This window comes from Hypanus sabinus, chromosome 2, assembly GCF_030144855.1.
Source record: "Hypanus sabinus isolate sHypSab1 chromosome 2, sHypSab1.hap1, whole genome shotgun sequence".
NCBI classification, from domain to species: Eukaryota; Metazoa; Chordata; class Chondrichthyes; order Myliobatiformes; family Dasyatidae; genus Hypanus; species Hypanus sabinus.
In genome coordinates this window covers 87650178-87671481 of record NC_082707.1, presented here as the reverse complement: position 1 = coordinate 87671481, position 21304 = coordinate 87650178, and the positions used below count along the sequence as shown (strand labels likewise).

Here is a 21304-nt window from a genome sequence, read left to right as displayed (position 1 = left end):
TAGTCAGGAGACTGAGGCTACATCCACACTCGACCGGATAAATCATAACCAAAGCTTTTTCTCTTCATTTTGACCCCCGTCCACACTAAAATGGCGTTTTCCTCTCCTGAAAACAGAGCTTTCCTAAAACGCCCTCCGGAGAGAGTAAATTTGAAAACGCCGGTTGGGCAGAGTAATGTGATGGGGTAACCGGATATTCTTTAAAACCGCTGTCATGACGTGCCAGAACAGATGGTGGTGGAACGTGGCATTTCATTGTTTTCCTGAATGCAACCCCCACACAACCTAACAATTTCAGAACAGACGGCAATGAGACTGAAGCCAGAAGAGTTAGAAATGTACTCACCAAATACTTTAACCCATAACTTACTGAATAAATAAGTATACTCACTTTGCCCTGTTTTCTGTCCTTGCTTGTATGAAGGTGGTTTATCTATTTATGCAAGTACTTCTCTGACAACAGATGTGTTACTGCCTAATGTAATATTGTATGAAAATACAAGATAACACTGATGCAGACACGTTTTATACATTTAACAAGGTGCTTTATTAATGCAAAAGTCAGTTTTTCAATGTTCCTCGTCAGCCAGGTCATACTGTCCGTGAACTCTCTGTCGGTTCCCTCTATACGCGCCAGTATTTATTTTTTTTTAGTTTTAAGTCCTCTTGCGCAAGAGCCAACAGCTGTCTGTCATTTGGCAATTTCCATTTAAGTTTTTCTAGTCTGTTAACTGCACAAACACTCACTTTCACATCGAGTTTCAACACCAAACATGTTGCTTGTTTTCTGTAGACGTATCCTGCGCATGTCCAGTAGGAGGAGATTCGTCAAAATACCCATTTTAATGTGGATGGAGGTATTTTCAAAAACGCTCGGTGTGGACGCCTATCATTTTTACATGAAACCGGCATTTTCAACATTATCCGGTCTAGTGTGGATGTAGCCTGAGTTCAAGAACCAAGAGATAATGTTGCAGCTCTATAAACTCTGGTTGGACCACACTTGGAATATTGTCTTCAGTTCTGGTCTCCTCAACCTAGGAAGCATATGAAAGCTTAATAGAGGGTAAAGAGCAGATTTACTACAATGCTTCCTGGAATGAAGAGCATGTTTTATGAGGATAGATTGACTAGCTAGGGCTTTTCTCTTTGGAGTGAAGGAGAATGAACATACAGAGTAAATGGTAGGGCATTGAGGAATGCAGAGGAACAGAGAGATCTAGGAATAACTGTGCATAGTTCCCTGAAAGTGGAGTCTCATGTAGATAGGGTGGTGAAGAGGGCTTTTGGAACGCTGGCCTTTATAAATCAAAGCATTGAGTACAGAAGTTGGGATGTAATGCTAAAGTTGTTCAAGGCCAAATTTGGAATATTGTGTGCAGTTCTGGTCACTGAATTATAGGAAAGATATCAATAAATTAGAGAGAGTGCAGAGACGATTTACTAGGATGTTACCTGGGTTTCAGCAATTAAGTTACAGAGAAAGGTTGAACAAGTTAGGTCTCTATTCATTGGAGTGTAGAAGGTTGAGGGGGGATTTGATCGAGGTATTTAAAATTTTGAGAGGGATAGATAGAGTTGACGTGAATAGGCTGTATCCATTGAGAGTAGGGGAGATTCAAACTAGAGGACATGATTTGAGAGTTAGGGGGCAGAAGTTTAAGGGAAACACGAGGGGGTATTTCTTTACTCAAAGAGTGATAGCTGTGTGGAATGAGCTTCCTGTAGAAGTAGTAGAGGCCAGTTCAGTTGTGCCATTTAAGGTAAAATTGGATAGGTATATGGACAGGAAAGGAGTGGAGGGTTATGGGCTGAGTGCGGGTAGGTGGGACTAGGTGAGATTAAGGGTTCGGCACGGACTAGGAGGGCCAAGATGGCCTGTTTCCGTGCTGTGATTGTTATATGGTTATACGGAAAGGTGATTTTATAGAGGTGTACAAAACGATAAGATGCATAGATCAAGTGGGCAGCCACGGTGGAAAAGGCTAATACAAGGAAATGTAATTTCAAGGTGATTAGAGGAAAGTATAGGGGATTGTCAAAGGTAGTTTTTATTTTACATAGTGATAGATACATGGAGTGCACTGCCAAAGGATAATGGTAAAGGCAGGCACATCTCAGAGACTCTTAGATAGGTACAGGTTTCTCCCGCTATCTGAAGGTAGAGCGTTCCTATGAAACCGTTTGTAAGCAGGAATGTCTTAAAGCGAAGAAGCAATTACCATTAATTTATATGAGAGAAATTTTTGAGTGTTCCCAGACCCAAAAAAAACCTACCAAATCAAACCAAATAACACCTAAAACCTAAAATAACACTAACATATAGTAAAAGCAGGAATGATATGATAAATATACAGCCTATATAGAGTAGAAATATTTTACGTACGGTGTAGTTTCACTTATCAAAATTGGGAAGACAGCGAGCCAAATTTGATTCGGAGGAAAAAAATCGGCACGTACACACATGCACACACAACTGCCCGCACAAGGCTTCACGGTCATGGTAGTCTTTCTCAGGGTAAAGACGTATAAAGCAGGCATCTTTTTTTCGTAAAAGCGAAAATCCTCTTTGGTTAGTGAAAGTGGGTACTAATGTAGGACTTTTGTAACAGCGAACTGTCGTAAAGCAAACCTTCGAAAAACTGGGGCCACCTGTACATGAATGAAAAAAAAATGGAGGTCTATGTGGGAGGGAAGGCTTGGATTAATGCTTAAGTAGATAAAACTTCAGCACAACCCGTAGGGTTAGCAATTTCTAGAATATAGTGCTATCATTCAAACAACAGGCAAGTTTGTGAGACAATTCTTACTCATAAAGTGATAGGTGCTTGGAACTTGCTGCCAGGGAGATGATAGAAGCAGATGTGGTAGTAATATTTATGAGGCATTTTGAAAGGTATGTGACCAGGTAAAGATGGAGGGATTTAGATCATCTGTGGGCAGATGGGATTAGCTTAAATTGACATCAAGGTCAGAACAGCCACTGTGGGCTGAAGGGCCTGTTCCTGTGCCATATTGTTCTGTTTCCTATTCAAAAAACAAGTTCATCTCTGCTCTGTACAACTGCATCTTAACAAAGTTATTAACCAGGTAGGGGTCAAGTTTGTTCAGGTAAATTGATGGTATTGACTCCAGATATGTTACTTTATCTCAGACTCCCTTGTAGGGAATGTAAGATACTGTTAAAATGTTGATGCGAATTAGTGGAGAGAGTCAACAGGAACATTGTCTTGTGGTCAACACTTCATGACTGTGATGCTATCCTTGGCACTGGCCTTGATGTGACTAAATTCTCCTGTTTCACTGTTCTAAATCACTAACTTTCTTAGCCAACATTTCTTCTCTAGATTATGCCAGTTACTCTTCAATAAAACATATTTCACACTCATCAGCGAAGATGATTGCTAACTCCTAGCAGGTTCCCCTTCTCCATATCGTCATGTGAGCCACTGACCACTCGTGCTTTCGTGCTGTCTGCCGGAGCAGGATGGACTCATTCTTCTCAGCCAGCAGCTCAAAATGTGAGGAGAAGACCTCCTTCAGCGTGTCAAATCCTCTCACCTCCTTACCGGTGTTATCCTTGTATCCCCCCAGCCAGAGAGACTGTCGACAGAAGGAAAAGGCAGAAGAGTGAATGATGTAACGGGTGCATAATAACTCACTCCCTCTCCCACTCTTACTTTATGTTAACCGTTAGTCACACGTTCACATCTCCGAGGTGGCTGTCGACAGCTTACTGATAGTTTACACATTGACGAAGCTTTAAGGTAACCACTATATTGGCTTAAATTAGGAAAGCTATTATCAATAGAGACAAACATTGCTACTATATTAATATCACTTAAGAGCTAACTAGGCTACAAGGTATAAACATGGAAATATTAAAAGTGCAATAACGATTTATTTTGGGAATTCCTGCAGTCATAAAGGTATCAGTTTGCAACTGAAGAGAGGCACTTTCTTAATCAAGTGCAAAGGCATCATTGTTCTATACCTTCACTCCGGCTCTCTCAATGTCTACTACAGAATTTGCATAGACATGCCCTTGACCTAACACTTTATTCTCTAACGGATGCATTGGAATGATCAAACTCCCTTCTGGCTGAATAGTGCTGAGCTCAAGTAGATGCTTTAGGGACAGAGAGTAGGAGGAATTATTCTCTATTTGTTCAACTTAATCAACATGACTATGGTCACACTGAAGTCAATAGGAAATTTGTGACTGAACCATTTCTTATGTAAAGCAGTTAGTTACCTTTGGCGTAAACTCTTCCAGCCAGGTGTAGGGTGATGTAATGACAAGAATTCCACCAGGGGCCACCAGCCCTGGGAGTCTGTGCAAGAATGCAAAAGGGTCTGTTAGGCGACAGATCACGTTCGCTGCTAGGACACAATCAAAGGTTCCTAGATCCTCAGGAAGATTACAAGCATCCCCTTGCCTGAAAAGACACCGACTTCGCTCCTGCAGAAGGAAACGGGGAAAGAAATGACAGGTCAAAATGTAATGGTTTGATGTTAATGCCAAGGAAAGAACTGATTTCCTGTTGTCAGTATCTGCATTATATTTGTCATTCAATGGTTATAAACTAAGTAAAAGTCTTTACATCTTTTCTCTAAGCCTCTTGGGCATGATTCCACATGGAACAGCCACACAGTAAATCTGCCTCAACACTGTCCTATCACAAATCCCCGGATCTGGGATTAAATAGAGTCAGCAAGGTTTTTCTGGCAGGAAGGAATGTTGAATGACCATGGGTTCTAAATAAGGGGATTAAGACAAAATTAAATCTGCTTTTGGTAGAGCCAGATTCAAAACAAGTCACCCAGACGATAAAATATCTTGTATAGAAAATATCTGTATTTCTCACTCCCTCCAGCTCTAATTGGCAACCATGAACTGCAACATTTTGTGCTAATGAGTTAGAATGCCATTACTCATTTTCTGCATGTGCATCTTTTTAAAAACAGGGTCCTCCTCAGTGGCATCAGTAAATTGAGGCTGACTCAGGTTGGAGAAAAAAGCTGCAAATCCAAATCAGAAAATTCTAGAATTTTTTTTGTTGTTTGACTAAATTGCTTCAAACCCTGCCTGGACTGATTGTGGGTGTCCACGTTGAAGATTAATTTCAGTAAATGCAAACATTGACCATCGACCACAATGCAAAAAGATGTTCAGAGACTAAAGCTGATAAATGGAGGACACTGGGAGACGAGTAAAAGTGCGATATATCAATTGTTGCTGAAATGTAGGTTAACAAAGGAATGATAGTATGGCATTCCCGTTTACAGGGTTTTCAGATGAATTAGAAAAGGGGATTAGAAAAAAGGATAGGAACAGAGATGAGTGTTACAGTCAACCATTATGAACAGTGCCCATTGGTTAACTGGCAACCAATTGCAGGCTGACTTTCACTGATTGGTTGATGTTCATATCAACATCTTGAATGTTCTTTGGTAAATCATTTAAATATTCATGCTTTGGGATGTACTGCTGAGTTTTGAGATTTTTGTAGTTGCGTGATTTTACTGATTAAAGGTTTAGTTCGTGGTGTGGTTTCAGGTCCCATCAGTAGTTATAGGTGAGTGAACAAATTGATGACAAAGTGACGTATTACATCGATTTGGCAATTGCAGTGGAAGATTTAGGCACAATTCTACAAAAGCAGCAAGCTCAATTTGAGGCTGCCTGGCTGAAGTTAATTGAAGCCTTGATCAGCAGGTTACCAGTGAGTCCAACAAGATCGGTGTGAAATACTGAACAAAACTCATGTGAGTCAATTGTTGCATCCATTACCAACTTCTAAGTCAATGTTGCTTCCAGAGTTGTGTTTGAATTGTTGTTCAAATGGTAAGAAGATCTATAATGGGTTGAGCTTACTAGTAAAAACGACTAGTGGAAGACACATACTTTGCTTTGAAAATTGGACACGAGCATTATTTCAACTTCATTCTGCCTAAGAACCCACATGGTCTATCGTTTGACGAAACTGTCCAACAGCTAACAAGCTTTTTTGGAGACCAGTCACCTCTCTTCAGTGTTTGCTGCCATTGCTTAAAACCTTGTTAATCACAATAAAAACTAGCATCACATATGCCAGTATCGTTAATCATGAATATGAAACTTTCAAGCTGGGTGACATATTTGAATCACAATTCAAATGTCTGACATTTATTTGTGGACTTTAGGCACCTGGTGATGTAGACATTAGAAGCTGTCACTCAAGAATGTCAGAATTTGAGCAACGGGAAACACAATTCTAACCCAGTCAAACAGAGCCATGTCAATGCAGTTTCTAATGGCTCAGGCATCATCATCATCACTCAACAGGTCTCCAAGCAGTGAACCACAGCTCGTTGGAACTGTGGTGCATGGCATTATACAAGAAAAACATTGGCAGCAAATGCCAACGCTATGGACACAAGGTGTTTACCGTCCTTCTCTGTCTTCTAAAAACCATCAAAATCTACACAAAGTGTAACAGTCATGTTCAATGTTGACTTTGCCCCCTAGGGATGGTACATCAGTGTACTTATCAACATCAGTTAGTCAAGCTACAACTTGATAAGGTGTGAAACATCACCATTATCTACAAAGACATGTGACAGGCACTTGAGTCCCCACCAGTCAAATCATCTCATCACTCCACCACTCATGCACTCAAGTGCATTGGGTAGAACCGTCCAGCTAATTGCCAGACTGCACTGCATGGTGAAGCTGAACGGAAGCCAGGTCATCAGTGTGTGTTATCTACCAGACCAGCCACCATATCTAATTGTCCTTGGAATTGACTGGATGGACAAACAATCTTTGGACAAGACTTCTGATTGTAACTTTAGGGTGAAAAATGCAACCTCCTGATGTTTCAATGAATCTGAGATTCATCATAGATGAGAACGGTTTCGCCCAGATCTGAAAAACATCACCGCAGTCATAAAGATACCTCCACCATCAGATGTCAGCACTTTATGATCATTCTTGGGCATGAACAGTCATTATTCGGCATTTCTCCCAGCAATGCACTTGCTGAGGGATCCAGTCAATGCTCTGCTGAACAAGATGCCACATGGAAGTGGTCTAAACAATGACAAGATGCTTTTGATCAAGTGAAGAATATGCTGTCATCCGACTTTCTCCTGATGCACAGTTGTCATTCGCCATTGTGGCAGATACATCCAACTACAGGGTGGGAGTTGACGTATCTCATATCTTCTCTGATGGCTCTGAAAAACCTGTCATGCATGCAGCCAAATCACTGACCACTGCAGAAAGGAACTATGGAAAACTGAGAAGGAAATCTTGGCAATCATCTTTGCTATGAAGAAATTTCATGAGATACTTTATGGCAGACATTTTACTCTCCTTACTGATCATAAACCACTGTTGTCCATCTTCAGGTCTAAGAAAGGCATCCTGGTGATTACAGCTAACAGTCTACAAAGTTGGGCAACGATGTTATTAGCTTGCAATTTTGAAACCTAGTACACATCAACCTAGGTACTGGTGAGGCAGATACCCTCTCCAGACTTGTGAATCAGCAGGTTACTGAAAATGAAGGCACAGTAGTGGCTGCAACTTCAATTGATTGCAAAGTCCACCGGGCTGTATAGAATGTTGCTGAAGGTCCTCCGGTCATGGTCAACAAAGTCAGAGCAGAAACAGCTGCAGATTCTCCTCTTTCAGCATATCTACAGATGGATGGCCAGTCAAGGTTGAGGATGTTGTACCCTTTTACCAATGTAATATATCACTGTCAAGTCTGGACTCCTGCCGAATGTTTGGAGACAAAATAGTAGTTGCGTGAGCCCTTTGACCAAAAGTACTGAAACAATTCCACTCGGGATTTAATCGGATGACACCCCTGGCAGGAAGCTTTGTGCACTGGCTGGGTATAGATGAAGATATCACATCTGTATGCAAGCAGTGTACTCAGTGCTCCATGGCAGCATAGAATCCAAGCGGAACCAATCCATAACCATGGCCTCGGGTTACCAGACCTTGGAGTTGAGTGCATATTGTATCCACTGGCCCAATCAGCGGGTATACCAGTCTTGTTCTGGTTGATGCTTATTCCAAATGGCCTGAAGTATTATCTGTGAAGCCAATAATGACAGAGGAGGCTACCATTCAAAAGCTGTTGTAAATCTTTAGCCACTTTGGGATGCTAGAAACACTTCTTTCTGACAAAGGAACAATTCAGTCCACAGCAGTTTGTTGCATTCTGCCAGAAATGCTGGAATACCCACATTCACTCACCCTCATATTAACCACAGTCCAATGGCCAAGCAGAGGGGTTTGGGGATACCTTCATAAGACCATAAGATATAGGAGCAGAAGTAGACCATTAGGCCCATTGAGTCTGCTCTGCCAATCAATCATGGGCTGATCCAATTCTTCCAGTCATTCCCACTCCCCTGCTTTCACCCCATACCCTTTGATGCCCTGGCTCATCAAGAACCCAACTATCACTGCTTTAAATACACCCAATAACTTGGCCTCCACAGCCACTTATGGCATCAAATTCCACAGATTTACCATCTTCGGACTAAAGTACTTTCTCCACATCACAGTTCTAAAAGGACGTTCTTCAATTCTAAAGTCGTGTCCGCTTGTCCTAGACTCCCCTACGATGGGAAATAACTTTGCCATATCTAATCTGTTCAGGCCTTTTAACATTCAGAATGTTTCAATGAATTCCCCCCTCATTCTCCTGAACTTCAGGGAATACAGCCCAAGAGCTGCCAGATGTTCCTCATACAGTAACCCTTTCATTCCTGGATGTAGCATAATGTCAGCAGAAATGTGTTGAGATTCCCTTCCAACAGTCACTTCTGAAACAAAGCAAGACTGTCAATGCATTTCTGCTAACTTATTGTGTTAAGCCACATCCAGGCCTTGAGGGGAAGTCTCCAGCTAATGTGTTTTTGGAAAAAAACCGCACACAGTTTTGGATGCAATGCTGCCACAGCATCCAACATTCAAGAGAGCAAATGGTCAGGTGCACATAGACCTTGGTTAACGTGTAAAGTTGTTCCTGAAGACACAAGTTCATCAGACTGATCATCAAACACAGAGCTTCACCTCCATCTCCTCCTGCAAGGATTCAAGTTACCCCAACTGAACCAACCACCAGTGCAAGCACGGCCACAAGCAACATGACAAGAACATGATGGCTTGCAAATACAAAGAAGGACTAATTGGCTGCATAAGCCATTGTTCTAATCCAGATCATCTCTTGGCTCAAATCGTACAGGTAATCATCTTCAAGAGGGAGGGTTTATGGTGAGTCGAAACAACCAATTGTTCAGCTGAGAACCAATCCCAGGCTGACTTTCACTGATTGGTAATTGTCCCAATCAACGTCTCAAGTATTTTTGGGTAAACTATTTAAATAATCATGCTTTGAAATGTACTGCTGAGTTTTGAGATTTTTATAATTTAATGGTTTTACTGATTAAAGATTTATTTCATGTTCCATCTTTGTTCTCTATCTTGGCTTCAGGTCTCATCAATAGTTATAGGCGAGTGAATATAACAAGGAACCATGGTTAAGGAAATAATTACAGCTCTGAGAAGGGATAGTATGTTAGACTGGTAATTGAATGGAACTCTGTGTTGAACTAATGAATGAAAATGGGATGGCCACACAAATATTTGTGCAATATAGACCTTCAAGCACTCTGATTGACAGCAGGTCAAAGTTGTAGGCAAGTTTCAGAAGGTTGTAAAACCAATAAGGCAGTAAAAGTGCCCTATCCCATTGCCTTAAGGGCCTTAATCATACTAATATTAACTGGGGGTCAGTCCATATTAAAAAAAATGGTATAGAGGTCCCTAACTTCCTGAATTGCATTTAGGGGAACTGCCTTCAATTAGTTTGTAGCAAGAGGGTGGCAATTCTAGATTTAATTTTGGGGAATGAAGCTGGATTGAAAGAAGATAAAATGTTCATTAAAATTAGCGTAATTGTGGGAAAGGACAAAGATTTTAAATAATGGTAATGGTTCTATGTTAAGGAGAGTAGCTTTACTGGGTTAAAGAATAATGCATGAAAAGTGACTGGAAAATGGAAAGTGGATATCAAGATGAAGATTCAAAGTATTGTGGATACACATGTTCCCATGTAAAGGAAAAGGGTAGGGTAGGCAAATTGAGAGCCTGCTAAATGATGTAGAGGGAAGGAGAAGGCAAGAAAATGAAAACTCGTGTGAGATACTCACGAGCTTAGTACAGCAAAAAAACCAGAAGTGCAGGTACAAAATATAAAGGAAAAATACAAAACTAAAGGTTATGATAAAATACCCCTCAGCAGATAGAAAATCTAAATATGCTATATAAGTACATAAAAGCGGGAGTGTAACTGAGGAAAGACTAGGGCCTGTTAGGAAATACAAAGGTAACCTGTGTGTGGAGGCAGAGCATGTGGGTAAGGTTTTTCCCAAGTACTTTGTGGCTCTAGTCACAAAAGAGGGGATGGTGCTGATATGCAGCTAACTTATCGAATGTTGAAAGGACTAGATAGGGTGGATGTGGAGAGGATGTTTTCTGTGGTGGGGCTGTCCGGAACTCGAAGTCATAGCCTCAAAATTGAGGGGAAACCTACTAAAACAGAGGTAAGGAGGAATATTTTTAGCCAGAGATTTGTGAATCTGTGGAATACTCTGCCACAGACTTGGCGGAAACCAAGTCCACGAGTATATTTAAGGCGAAAAGGCATAAAAGGTTGATAGTTTCCTGATCAGTCAGGGTATCAAAGGATATGGTGAGAAGTCAAGTGTATGGGTTCAGTGGGATCCAGGATCAGCCATGATGAAATGGTGGAGCAGACTTAATGGGCTGAATGGCCTAATTCTGCTCCTATGTCTTATGATCTTATGGATAGGTCATTAAACCAGATACATGTGAAAAATTGAATGGCTTAAAAATAGTAACAGAGGATTATTAAAAGGTTTAGCATCTTTGAATGAGGATAAATAGCCAGATTGAGATTAAATGCATCCCAGGTATATTAAGGGAAGCAAGGGAGGAAATTGCAGACTTTAACAATTATTTCCCAATCCTTCCTGGCTACAGGAATGGTGCCAGAAGATAAGTCTGAAAGGGAGAAAAGAAAAAAATCTGCATAATTACAAGCCAGTTAGTTCAACTTTGATGGTTAGAAGACCATTGGAATCTTTCGTAAAGGACAGAAGTACCTCCATTTAGAAAGGCACAGATCAATCAGGATAGTCAGCTTGGATATATAAAGGGAAATGCTCTATCTGACAAACAAACAGCAGTGAATTTATTAAGGGATAACAAGGAGATCAGTGAAAGCTATTTTTGAAAGATTTTTAATAAGATCTCAAATAGTAGGCTAGTCAAAAGGTCAAAGCCTATGGGATCCAAGAGAAAGTCAGAGGAGATGATTGAGGGGAGTTGCTGTAACTGGAACGCTGTTCACTATTAGAATTTCAGAGGGCTCAGCACTCAGCCTCTTGCTTTAAGTAATATAAAGTATATTGAACTAGAGCTAAGTATAGGGTGTGGTAAAGAAGTTTACAAATGACTCAAAAATTGGTCCTGTGGAGAGAAGGTTTAGACTATGGGAGGATGCAGATGAACTGATCAATTGAGCAGAAAAAAATAGCAAATTTGATCTGATCTGATATACCCTAATAGGGGAAGAACATAATGTGAAGCAGTTAAAAAAAATGGATGATACCGTATGATGTGGAACAAATATATATGTTCACAGATCCTTAAAAGTTAGAGGAAGGATCAATAAGATGATTAAAAATACCCATTAGTTGAGGCATAGAATAAAAGAACAAGAGGGTTATGCTGGAATGGTGTAGAACATTAATCAGAGCAGGGAGCTTGAATGATGTACAGTACAACCTTGATTGGACCAGAGAGGATATGCTAGAATGGTGTACAACATAGCTGACAGCTTGAATACTCTGTACAGTCACTGCATTATTGGAAAGATGTGATTACACTGGAGAGAGCACAGAAGATACTTATGAGGATGTTGCTACAACTGAATGCTTAGCTGGAAGAAATATTGGATCAGCTGGGTTTGGTTTCTTGGGGTGGAGAAGGTTGAGGGAAGAATGTGTAAAATTAGAGTGACTTAAATAAGGATTTATTTCCCTTAGCAGGAAGATCATACACCAGGGGTCTTAACATGTTGAGAAAGGACATATAGAAATGTTTTCCCCTCAGAGAGTAGTCAAGGTTTGGAACTTATTGTCTGAAAGAGTGGTGGAGGCAGAAACCCTCATCACAGTTGAAAGGTAGTTGAATGTGTATTCAAAGACCTGCTCAATTACTGATGCAATCTTGAGGCTTGTTCGGTTGGCAGTTTGACTTTTTCTTTTATAGCTGGCATGGGCACGTGGCCAAATGCCTCCTGGGCGGTATACAAGGCCATAAGAAATAGGAGCAGAGTTAGGCCATTTGGCCCATCGAGTTTGCACCACCATTTCATCATGTCTGATATCAGTCCCAATCTTCTGTCTTCTCCCCATATCCCTCCATATCCTGACCAGTCAAGAACATATAAACTTTTGCCTTAAAATAAATAAAGACTTGGCCTCCACAACTCCCTGTGGCAAAGATTCACCACTCTTTGGCTAAAGAAATTCCTCCTCACCTCTTTACAAAAAGGGTTGCCCCTCTATTCTGAGGCTGTGTACTCTGGTCTTCCATTCTTTGAATTTAATAGAATTCATTCTAATATATTCCTTTCAATTAGTAATGTGCTAATCCAACCCAATTGCGGCATGTTGTATACAGAGCAGGAGTTGCTGTTTTGGCTATCTATCTCAGCCAGTGCTGGGTAGCCTCTACACATGATTTGTGTAGCAGGCATTGGCACTAATTATTCAATAAAGTTTTCAACGTCTCCGTATGAAGCCTCTTGGGCTGAATTTTACATGGGCAAAGTATTCTGGCCTGGGAGCAATAGTGATGTTCCTGACACAAAGGCAAGTAAAGTAAACTAGGATCTGAAGCTAGCATTGCCAGTTTGGGTGGACAAGATGGATGGGCAGTGGGATACTGTAACAATAATCTCTTCTCCAGTTAATCTATTTGTTGTTAAGAGTAAAAAATAACACTGGAAAAATATTAGAACAAAACTTAGAATATTAGTGATTAAAGAACACTAAATAATGGAGAGTGAGCACAAAGGATAGATGGAAATAATCAAATGAATAATTCTGAACAGTAGGGATAGAGAACTGGAGTCAGCAAAGGTTTGGCTGAATACTTACAATACCCTGTGGCACCACAGCAGTGTGTTGAACACACAAGTCTCCTTCAGTAATGGCAGTGTAAGGGAATTGGCCTTGTTCTTTCAGTTGGTTGCAGGCGTTAACAAATGAGTGGCTGAAGTCAATGCCCACTACTTCTTGAAATACCCGGGCCAATTCAAACGAGGCTCTCCCCACAGCACAACCAATGTCCAGGGCTCTGCTGGGAACACCAGTCTAATAGAAGTAAAGAAATTGGTAACAAATCAAACTTGCCACAGTGCAAAGTGCCTTGGATAACATAAAGCATTTTATATCTGGTGAGGATTGAAGTGTAGTCACGGTAGTGAGCTAGAACAGACTCACCTCCCTGACTTAATGCACACAAAATGCTGAAGGAATTCAACAGGTTAAGCAGCATCTATGGAAATAAATAGTCTATGTTTCGGGCTGAGACCCTTCTTCAGGACTGAAAAGGATGGGGGAGACGCCAGAATAAAAAGGTGGGTGGTGAGAGGAATTAGGCCAGTTGTAAGGTTTTAGTTGAGGACAGGTGGGTGGGAAAAGTCAAGAGCTGGAGAAGAAGGAATGTAATAGGAGAGGAAAGTGGACCATAGGAGAACGAGAAGGAGGTGGGGGCCCAGCGAAGTACAGGAATATGGGGAGAAGGATTTGTTTATCTGAAAGGGAAACCAATATTCATGCTACCAGGTTGGAGGTTGCCCAGATGGAATATATGGTGTTGCTCCTCCACCCTGAGGATGTTGTTGTCTTGGCACAACAGGAGGCCAGGATTTCCCTGACTTGTTTTATATTAACATCCCTTCATCCGTGTAATCCATTTCCTTCTGTATTCTGTGGAAAACCCTCAATAGAATTTCCACTGTCAAAATTCCTACCGACTGCCTTTCCATTCACATTGACACATACTACACTACAAATTTCCTCCACTGTGTTCTTGCTTCGAAATTTGATGCTCCGGATCCTGTTATGCTCTCTCTCACCTTTGTTCCTCCTGGTGTGGGTCTTGTCTTTGGTCCTCTCTGTCCTAGGGATACAGACTTAAATTGACAGAGTGGTCAACTGGTTTGGCTGTTCTCTGCTAGATTTGGCAAAGGCATAGAACACTATTGGAGCTTACCCATCAAAACCAGCCACTATTCTAGAATCATTTTGCAATGTAATGGTAAACCTGATTCTTTTTTCTCTTTATTGTGAATCACCCTCTTTATGTCCTCTCCGTTATCCATCCCATCGTCAGCAACAACAGATAACCTCATTTTCAGTAAGACCAAGACTTCCAAATGGAGCCTTTAGTTTTATCCCCACTTTCCCTTGGTCACTAAACCAAACATTTAAGATTCAGGACTCCTGCCTTCTGTTTATTGAATTTGGTTTCCACTATAGAGTTATAGAATTAATAGAGAAGTACAGCAGAGGAGCAGGACCTTCAGACCATCTAGTCCATGGCAAACCATTTAAACTGCCTACTTCCATCGACTTGCACCAAGACCACAGCGCTCCATACCCCTACCATCCATATTCCGATCTAAACTCCTCTTAGACATTGAAATCAAGCTCCCATGCATCACTTGTGCTGTCAGCCCATTGCACACTCTCATGCACCTTTGATTGAAAAAGTTTTCCCTCATGTTCCCCTTAAACTTTTCACCTTTCACCCTATAACACTATGGTTGTACTCCCATGCAATCACAGGGTTGCAAGCAGGCATTTTCCACTATCTATTGCTGGTTGTCATTATCATACATGGCCTGAAGGGTATCATTTTCTAAATTCCTTTCATGCCCTCTCATTCCGGAGGTCGCTGTTCCAAAGCTACTCTTACTGTAATAACCCTTGTAAGGTACCAGTATGTCTTCAGTTGCTTATCTCCCAATTTTTTCAACCTGTTCTTGCCCTCCAAATTGAATCAGTTTTTCTTTGTTGTTGTGGATTTGAGTCACTCTCCAGAAGTTCAAACATGAAGTACTGACCTGAACTGCTCATTACTGCAGGTATATTACACTGCTGAAAGTGCCTGCCCAGCTGAATCCACTGAACTATTGCCCCATCTGCCAACTCAGCTGGGTCAAGAAGATCCCAAAACATTTTCTCAAAGAACAGCATTGATTTCTCCCCAGTCTGGCCTTGAACCAATCTCACGGAAAGAGATTATCGCCTCTCTGCTTCTGAAAATCTGTTCTCACATATCAGCTACTTAAGTCTCTGAACCCTGTGGCTTGGTGAATATCCATGGTCAGCTACTAAAAATCAGCACAACCTTTTATAACATTGATTTAAGCAACAGTTTCTGTAATAATTATTTCAGATAAAGGGTCAGCAGGTGCTGAGACTGTTACCTGTTGGGAGATGTGTTTGATGCATTCCTTAGCACACCTCCATGGGAAGTTCTGCTCTGTGGCTGTGTTTGTGATGTACAGCGACTGCACCTGGGGCGAACCGTAGTGGAAGAGGAGGTACCCATTTAGGGCTTGCTGTGTCTCATATACACCATTCCTCAGTGGTCCTCTTCCTTCTGGTGTCCTGTGATGTCTCCACAAGCGGTAAAGGGCATATCCGCCTGCAAGGAGGACTACAGATCTGACCAAATAAGGCTTCTCGTCCCTCAGCATAAACATGGCAGGCATCGTACAGCAGGCTTATACTGCAGGCAGCAGAGAGGAGCTGTGGAAGCATTCAAAGAGAAAGGGAGAAGTTAGCAGCTGTACAGTGTCCTGCAAACGAAGGCATTCACTTCCTTCAGCACTGGGTCTGAACAGTCCTTTAAAAGATTGAAGTTTAAAGTCATTTTACCTCTAGCAAATGCCTTTTTTGTAGTAGTAGTAGTCTGCAGTTGCTGTGCACAGAGACGAGCTGGCACTCAACAGTAAAGCTAGCTGAAGGTCCCCCCACCCCCACCCTGGTTAATTGGACAAGTTTAACCTTTGTCCTTGAGGAGTTCTGTTCCCATTGGATAGAACATACGGTCAAACTGAATATGCCCACGTCCTATCCTGCTGCATGCTGCATTTTACCAGCTCCTTTCATTTCATGTTCCAGTTGGGATTGATAGATCCAAAAGCAGCTTCTCTGTGACATGGAAGCATAATCCATTTTTCCAGTTCTCTTGAACGGGTCCTCAAAAAGTAACATGCACCCAATTGGCCTAGCCTGGACACATCAGCCTTTAATTTCCCAGACCTATTTCAGATTAATTGTCAGGACAGTATGGGAGAGAGAACCACCATCAGAGTCTGCAGAAGAGCCCATGTCCACTGTCGTATATGTAAAACTATAGTGGATATGTTACTTTTGATCGGATTATAAATCACAGTATCTTGGGAGTTCAGAGTACTAACTGGAAACAGCAAAGCTTTAATTACATAGAGATTCACAGATTAGCGTTGAGAGGAAATGACTGAGTAAACATGCACTCAGTGCCTTTAATGAGGTTTGCTCACACAGTCCACAGGCATGCAGCATTTTCAATCAAGGTTGACTTGCCATAGGGAAGGAGCTTGTACACGATGGAATCTTGTTGGGATATGTTTAGTCAGAAAGAGAAATATCACAGGCTGAAGCAAGGAAAGGATTATATCAGGAGACTTTAAGGAAGTGTGTAATCGAATTGCCCTTACACTCCAGTAACCCGCTCTTTGATGGACATCTGCGGTTCCACCTAAAGTCACTTCAGCCCAGGTATTGTAGGCTTAGTCCAAATGTAGACCACAGAGTTAAACTTCAGAAAACAAAGTGAGACCAAGTGTCTGTGACATCAACCATCATTTTAGTAAATTGATATCAAGGAATTCTGATAAAACTAATCCTGGTCAGAATTATGGTTAGAGTCTCTACTGATTAAAGTTAACCCACCAGCAAAGGAAGATGGTTGTGATGGTTGGAAACCAATCAACTCAATTCCTAGACATTGCAGTGGAAATTCCTTGAGCTCCAGATTTGGGGGACTGACTGTTCTGTGGAAATGATCTTGAATACTCTAGGAATATGAAATTAAACTCACTGTCAATAATTTCCACCTTTAGCCTCACTCTCAATAAGTTTTCCTTCAGCTCCTCCCACTTCCTCCAAACCAAAGGTGCAGCAGTGGGCATTTGCATGGGTCCCAGATATGCCTGCCTTTTTGTCAGCTACATAAAACAATCTATATTCCAAGTCTACACCTGCATCACTCCCCAACTTTTCCAATGCTACATCTTGCAACTGTGCTGATCTCGTTGACTTCATCAACTTTGCCTACAACTTCCAACCTGCCTTAACATTTACTTAGTTGATTTCGGACACCTCCCTCTGCTTTTTTGATCTCCCTCTCTCTCTCTCTCTCTCTCTAGAGAAAGTTTATCTACTGATTCCTTTTGCAAACCCGCTCAATCTCACAGCTACCTGAATTATGCTGCTTCCCACTCTGGCATTTGTGAAAATGCCAATTCCGTTCTCTCAGTTCCTCCATCTTTGTCATGTCTGTTCTCAGGATGAGGCTTTTCAATCCAGTACTAATGAGATGTCTTCCTTCTTCAAAGAAGGGGGCTTCACTTTCTCTACCATCAACGCATCTCTTCCATTTCGTGCATGTCTGCTCTTACCCCATCCTCCTGCCACGCTACTAGGGATGGGGTTCTTTTTTGTCCTCACCTACCACCCCACCAGCCTCTATATCCAGCATGTAATTCTCTGAAACTTCCTCCACCTCCAGCTGGATCCACCACCACATCTTTCCCTCCCCTCACCCACTTTCCACTTTCTGTTGGGATTCCCTTCTCCATTCATCCCGCCCCATTAATCTCCTTCCTGGCACTTATCCTTGCAACCGGAACAAGTGCCATACCTGCCCCTACACCTCCTCCCTCACTATCACTCAGGGCCAAAATCAGTCCTTCCAGGTGAGGTAATAGGTGTTGGGCTCTTCTACTGTATCTGGTGCTCCTGAAGTAGTCTATAGTATTTTGGTGAGACTTGACATAGATTGGGAGATCGCTTTGCTGAACACCTATGCCAGAAAAAATGGCATCTCCCAATGGCTACCCACTTTAATTCTACTCCCCATTCCCACTCCGACATGTCTCCTCTACTGTCGAGATGAGGCCTCATTCAGGTTGGAGAAGCAACACCTTATATTCCATCTGGGTAGCCTCCAATCTGATGACATAAACATCGATTTCTCAAACTTCTGGTATATACCCTCACCCTTAACCACTGCCATTCTCATTTCCCTCTTCACCTCATTCCTTGCCTGCCCATCACTTCCCTCTGGTGCTCCTCCCCTTTCCATTTCTTCCATGCTCTTCTACCCTTTCCTATTAGATTTCCCCTTTTCCAGCCCTTTATTTCTTTCACCTATCAGCCTTCCAGCTCACTACTTCACCCCTCTACTCTCTCCCTTCTCCCACTTTCACCTATTACCTACCACCTTGTACTTCTTCCTCCCCTGCCCTGCACCTTCTTGCTGTAACTTCTCATATTTTTCTTCCAGTCCTGACGAAGGGTCTCGGTCCAAAACATTGACAGTTCTCTCTTCTCCGTAGATGCTGCCTGACCTGCTGAGTTCCTCCACCATTCTGTAGATTTTCTCATCTTTGTGTTGAACTCCCTATGTTTGTGAGACTAAGCACTCCGAATTGCATGAGACTGACTTGTACCTAAAGGAATTGGTGTGAATGTATGAGAGAGAGAATATGGTACAGGGGAATCAGTGGGGGAATGGGACTGATGTGATTGCTTTGAGAGCAGGCATATACTCAGTGAATCAGTTGGCTTCCTTCCATGTCACAAAATATCAGAAAAGAAATTGGAAAGTCTGATAGGTCAAAGAAGATCATATTTGCTGATGAGTACCTGTTATTCAGTTCTATGTACAGTCTCTCAAATAGTGAAACAGTTTTACACTGCATTCAGCCAGACTGTTCCACATGAATATTTAGTCTGATTTGCATAAATAACACATCCAGTGCCAGATAATGAGTGTATCTGTAACAAGAGACTTAAGCTCCCCCACCTGCCATTCAACACATTGCATTACCCAGCCCTCCACCATTGGCAACCCGAAGGTCACCCATGGCTGGACTAGGCCTAAGAGTATGTCAGAGGCTGTGTATTTTTGCAGGGGTGACTCACGTCCTGATCCCAGTGCTCGATAGGCATTAGTCAAGCGTATGAGTGAATGCATTTTACCAGCCAAGATGTGTGCAACCCAACAACAGTCAACAAACTATATACCTCCCACTCGACTGGCACTCCATCCTCCACCCCGGACATTTGCTTCTTCCATCTCCAGCAGTGGAGTGCACGATCTGCAGCTCGTCAAGACCCCGAATGCACATTCCAAGCTCCAAACCTGATTGCTGAAAAGAACAAGGGCAACAATAGCATGAGAGTGTCACCTTCAGCATTCCGCTTGCTCCTTTCACCAGTCTCTCCATATCTCACTAGGCTCTTTTACTGTCAACAATGTTTACCATGTCCCCAAGTTGTATGTTCTCTGAAAATCTGTAAAATTATGCCTTGTCTGTCTGAATCTGAATTAGATGGACAAAGCAGCAACTAGCTCAGTAGGTCAGCTTGTAGAACTGCAGTCTCAGTGAGTGCCCCATGGTTCAATCCTGACTGTATGGAGTTTGCACTCTCTCCCGTGACCACATGGGTTTTCTCTGGGTGCTTCAGTTTCCTCACACATCCCAAAGACATGGGGATTGGATGCTGTAAACACTTACTCTAGAGTTTAGACGAATGGTAATGTTAATGGGGATGTGGAGAAGATAAAATGGGTTAGCATATCATTAGTGTATGAAATGCATTCTTGATAGTCTAATTCTCTATAAGTCTATGCAACTCCTGAGGAGCACTACCATATAGTTCCATTCAATCTGATAAAAATGCCAATCATTACCATTTTCTCCTATTAGATTCCCAAAAGCACTACAGAACTGAAACTGGCCCTTCAGCCCATCTGGTGCATACCAGTATGGTCCAATGCCTTTTCCCATCTACCTGCACTTGGACCATAGCCTTCCATACTTCTCTTGTTCATGTACTTTACAAACTTCTCTTACACGATGTAATTGCGCCACACTTTGAGTGAAGGTGTTCCCCCTTCAGATTCCCGTGAAATAGCTCACATTTCTGCCTAAGCCTGTGACCTTGAGTTCTCTTCTCACCCAACATGAGGAGCAAAAGCCTGCGAGTATTCACCCCATCTATACCCCGCATCATTTTGTATCCCGCTATAGGATGTCTGATTACATATAATGAGAAGTGAAAGAAGGTTTCCCATCTTCCAGTTCACATCCTATTCAGTGCTCTCTGTCCCAGCAGATGGAATTAGTGCCGGGAGTGTCCTGCAGCTTGCTCCCAATGTTACCTTCTCCACCCAATCTCTCTTCTTCTAATACTTCTCCCCAGTCATACTTCTTTTGTCACATTCCACTTTCTTCCATTCTGTTCCCCGGATGGGCTGCCAGGCACTCGAGCACCATAACTGCTGATTTCTCTTTTCCAATGGCAACCCATACCTTCAGGAGATGATGAGCAACAGGAATTAAAGTAAGATATCAAATGGGAGGATATAATTGGGGAGGCCCCTTTCATCTCGGAATGAATTAGTTTGAAAAGACAAATAAATGTATCACTGTGGAGTGTGTGTGTACTTACCACTAATGAGCACTTAATGGCTGTAGATATCATTTCCATCACAATATGGTTAGCACAGGGCTAATTACTTCATGAACCTTGTAGGAATAATTAGCCCTGTAGAATCAAACCAGGGAGAATCTGGGTGATGGAACCTGATCACACAGGCCATAAAGCATGTCAATGGAGTGGAGTGTGTGTGGTAAAAGACCAAACAAGCATGAAATAAATAATGATTAACATTCCTCAATAAGGAGTTGGGGCGTGGGGGAGGGGGTGTAATTCTAAAACAGCCCCTCTGGTTAATGTGCCCTTTAGAAGTATTTCCAGTAATGCCTCCTTCACTAATAACAACCTCTGCTTCTTTCAGGGTGTTGTCAGTCCAAAATTGATATCACAATCCTGATCTGTTTAGGCATTCAGACTG

At 42.0% G+C, this 21304-nt stretch overlaps 2 protein-coding genes across 6 annotated transcripts in view; one reads left to right on the top strand and one right to left on the bottom strand.

Annotated features, from left to right (window-relative positions):
* Positions 1-21304, top strand: part of kif1aa (kinesin family member 1Aa) — a 320477-nt gene that overhangs the window by 109457 nt on the left and 189716 nt on the right. The gene's annotated exons all lie outside the window — the stretch shown is intronic.
* On the bottom strand, positions 524-16170 carry LOC132380981 (uncharacterized). Its single transcript, XM_059950030.1, has 5 exons — positions 16051-16170; positions 15597-15921; positions 13258-13473; positions 4256-4462; positions 524-3603 (listed from the first exon to the last, which is right to left on the bottom strand). The coding sequence occupies exons 2-5, from the start codon at positions 15882-15884 to the stop codon at positions 3412-3414; spliced, it is 903 nt and encodes a 300-aa protein (XP_059806013.1). The 5' UTR covers positions 15885-15921; positions 16051-16170; the 3' UTR covers positions 524-3411.

Coding starts and splice junctions, on each gene's coding strand:
- LOC132380981 (XM_059950030.1), bottom strand. CDS start 15,884: ATGCCTGCCATGTTTATGCTGAGGGACGAGAAGCCTTATTTGGTCAGA. Junction 13,474..15,596: donor TCAAACACATCTCCCAACAG/GTAACAGTCTCA, acceptor TACTTCTATTAG/ACTGGTGTTCCCAGCAGAGC. Junction 4,463..13,257: donor CTGTGGTGCCACAGGGTATT/GTAAGTATTCAG, acceptor TTCCTTCTGCAG/GAGCGAAGTCGGTGTCTTTT.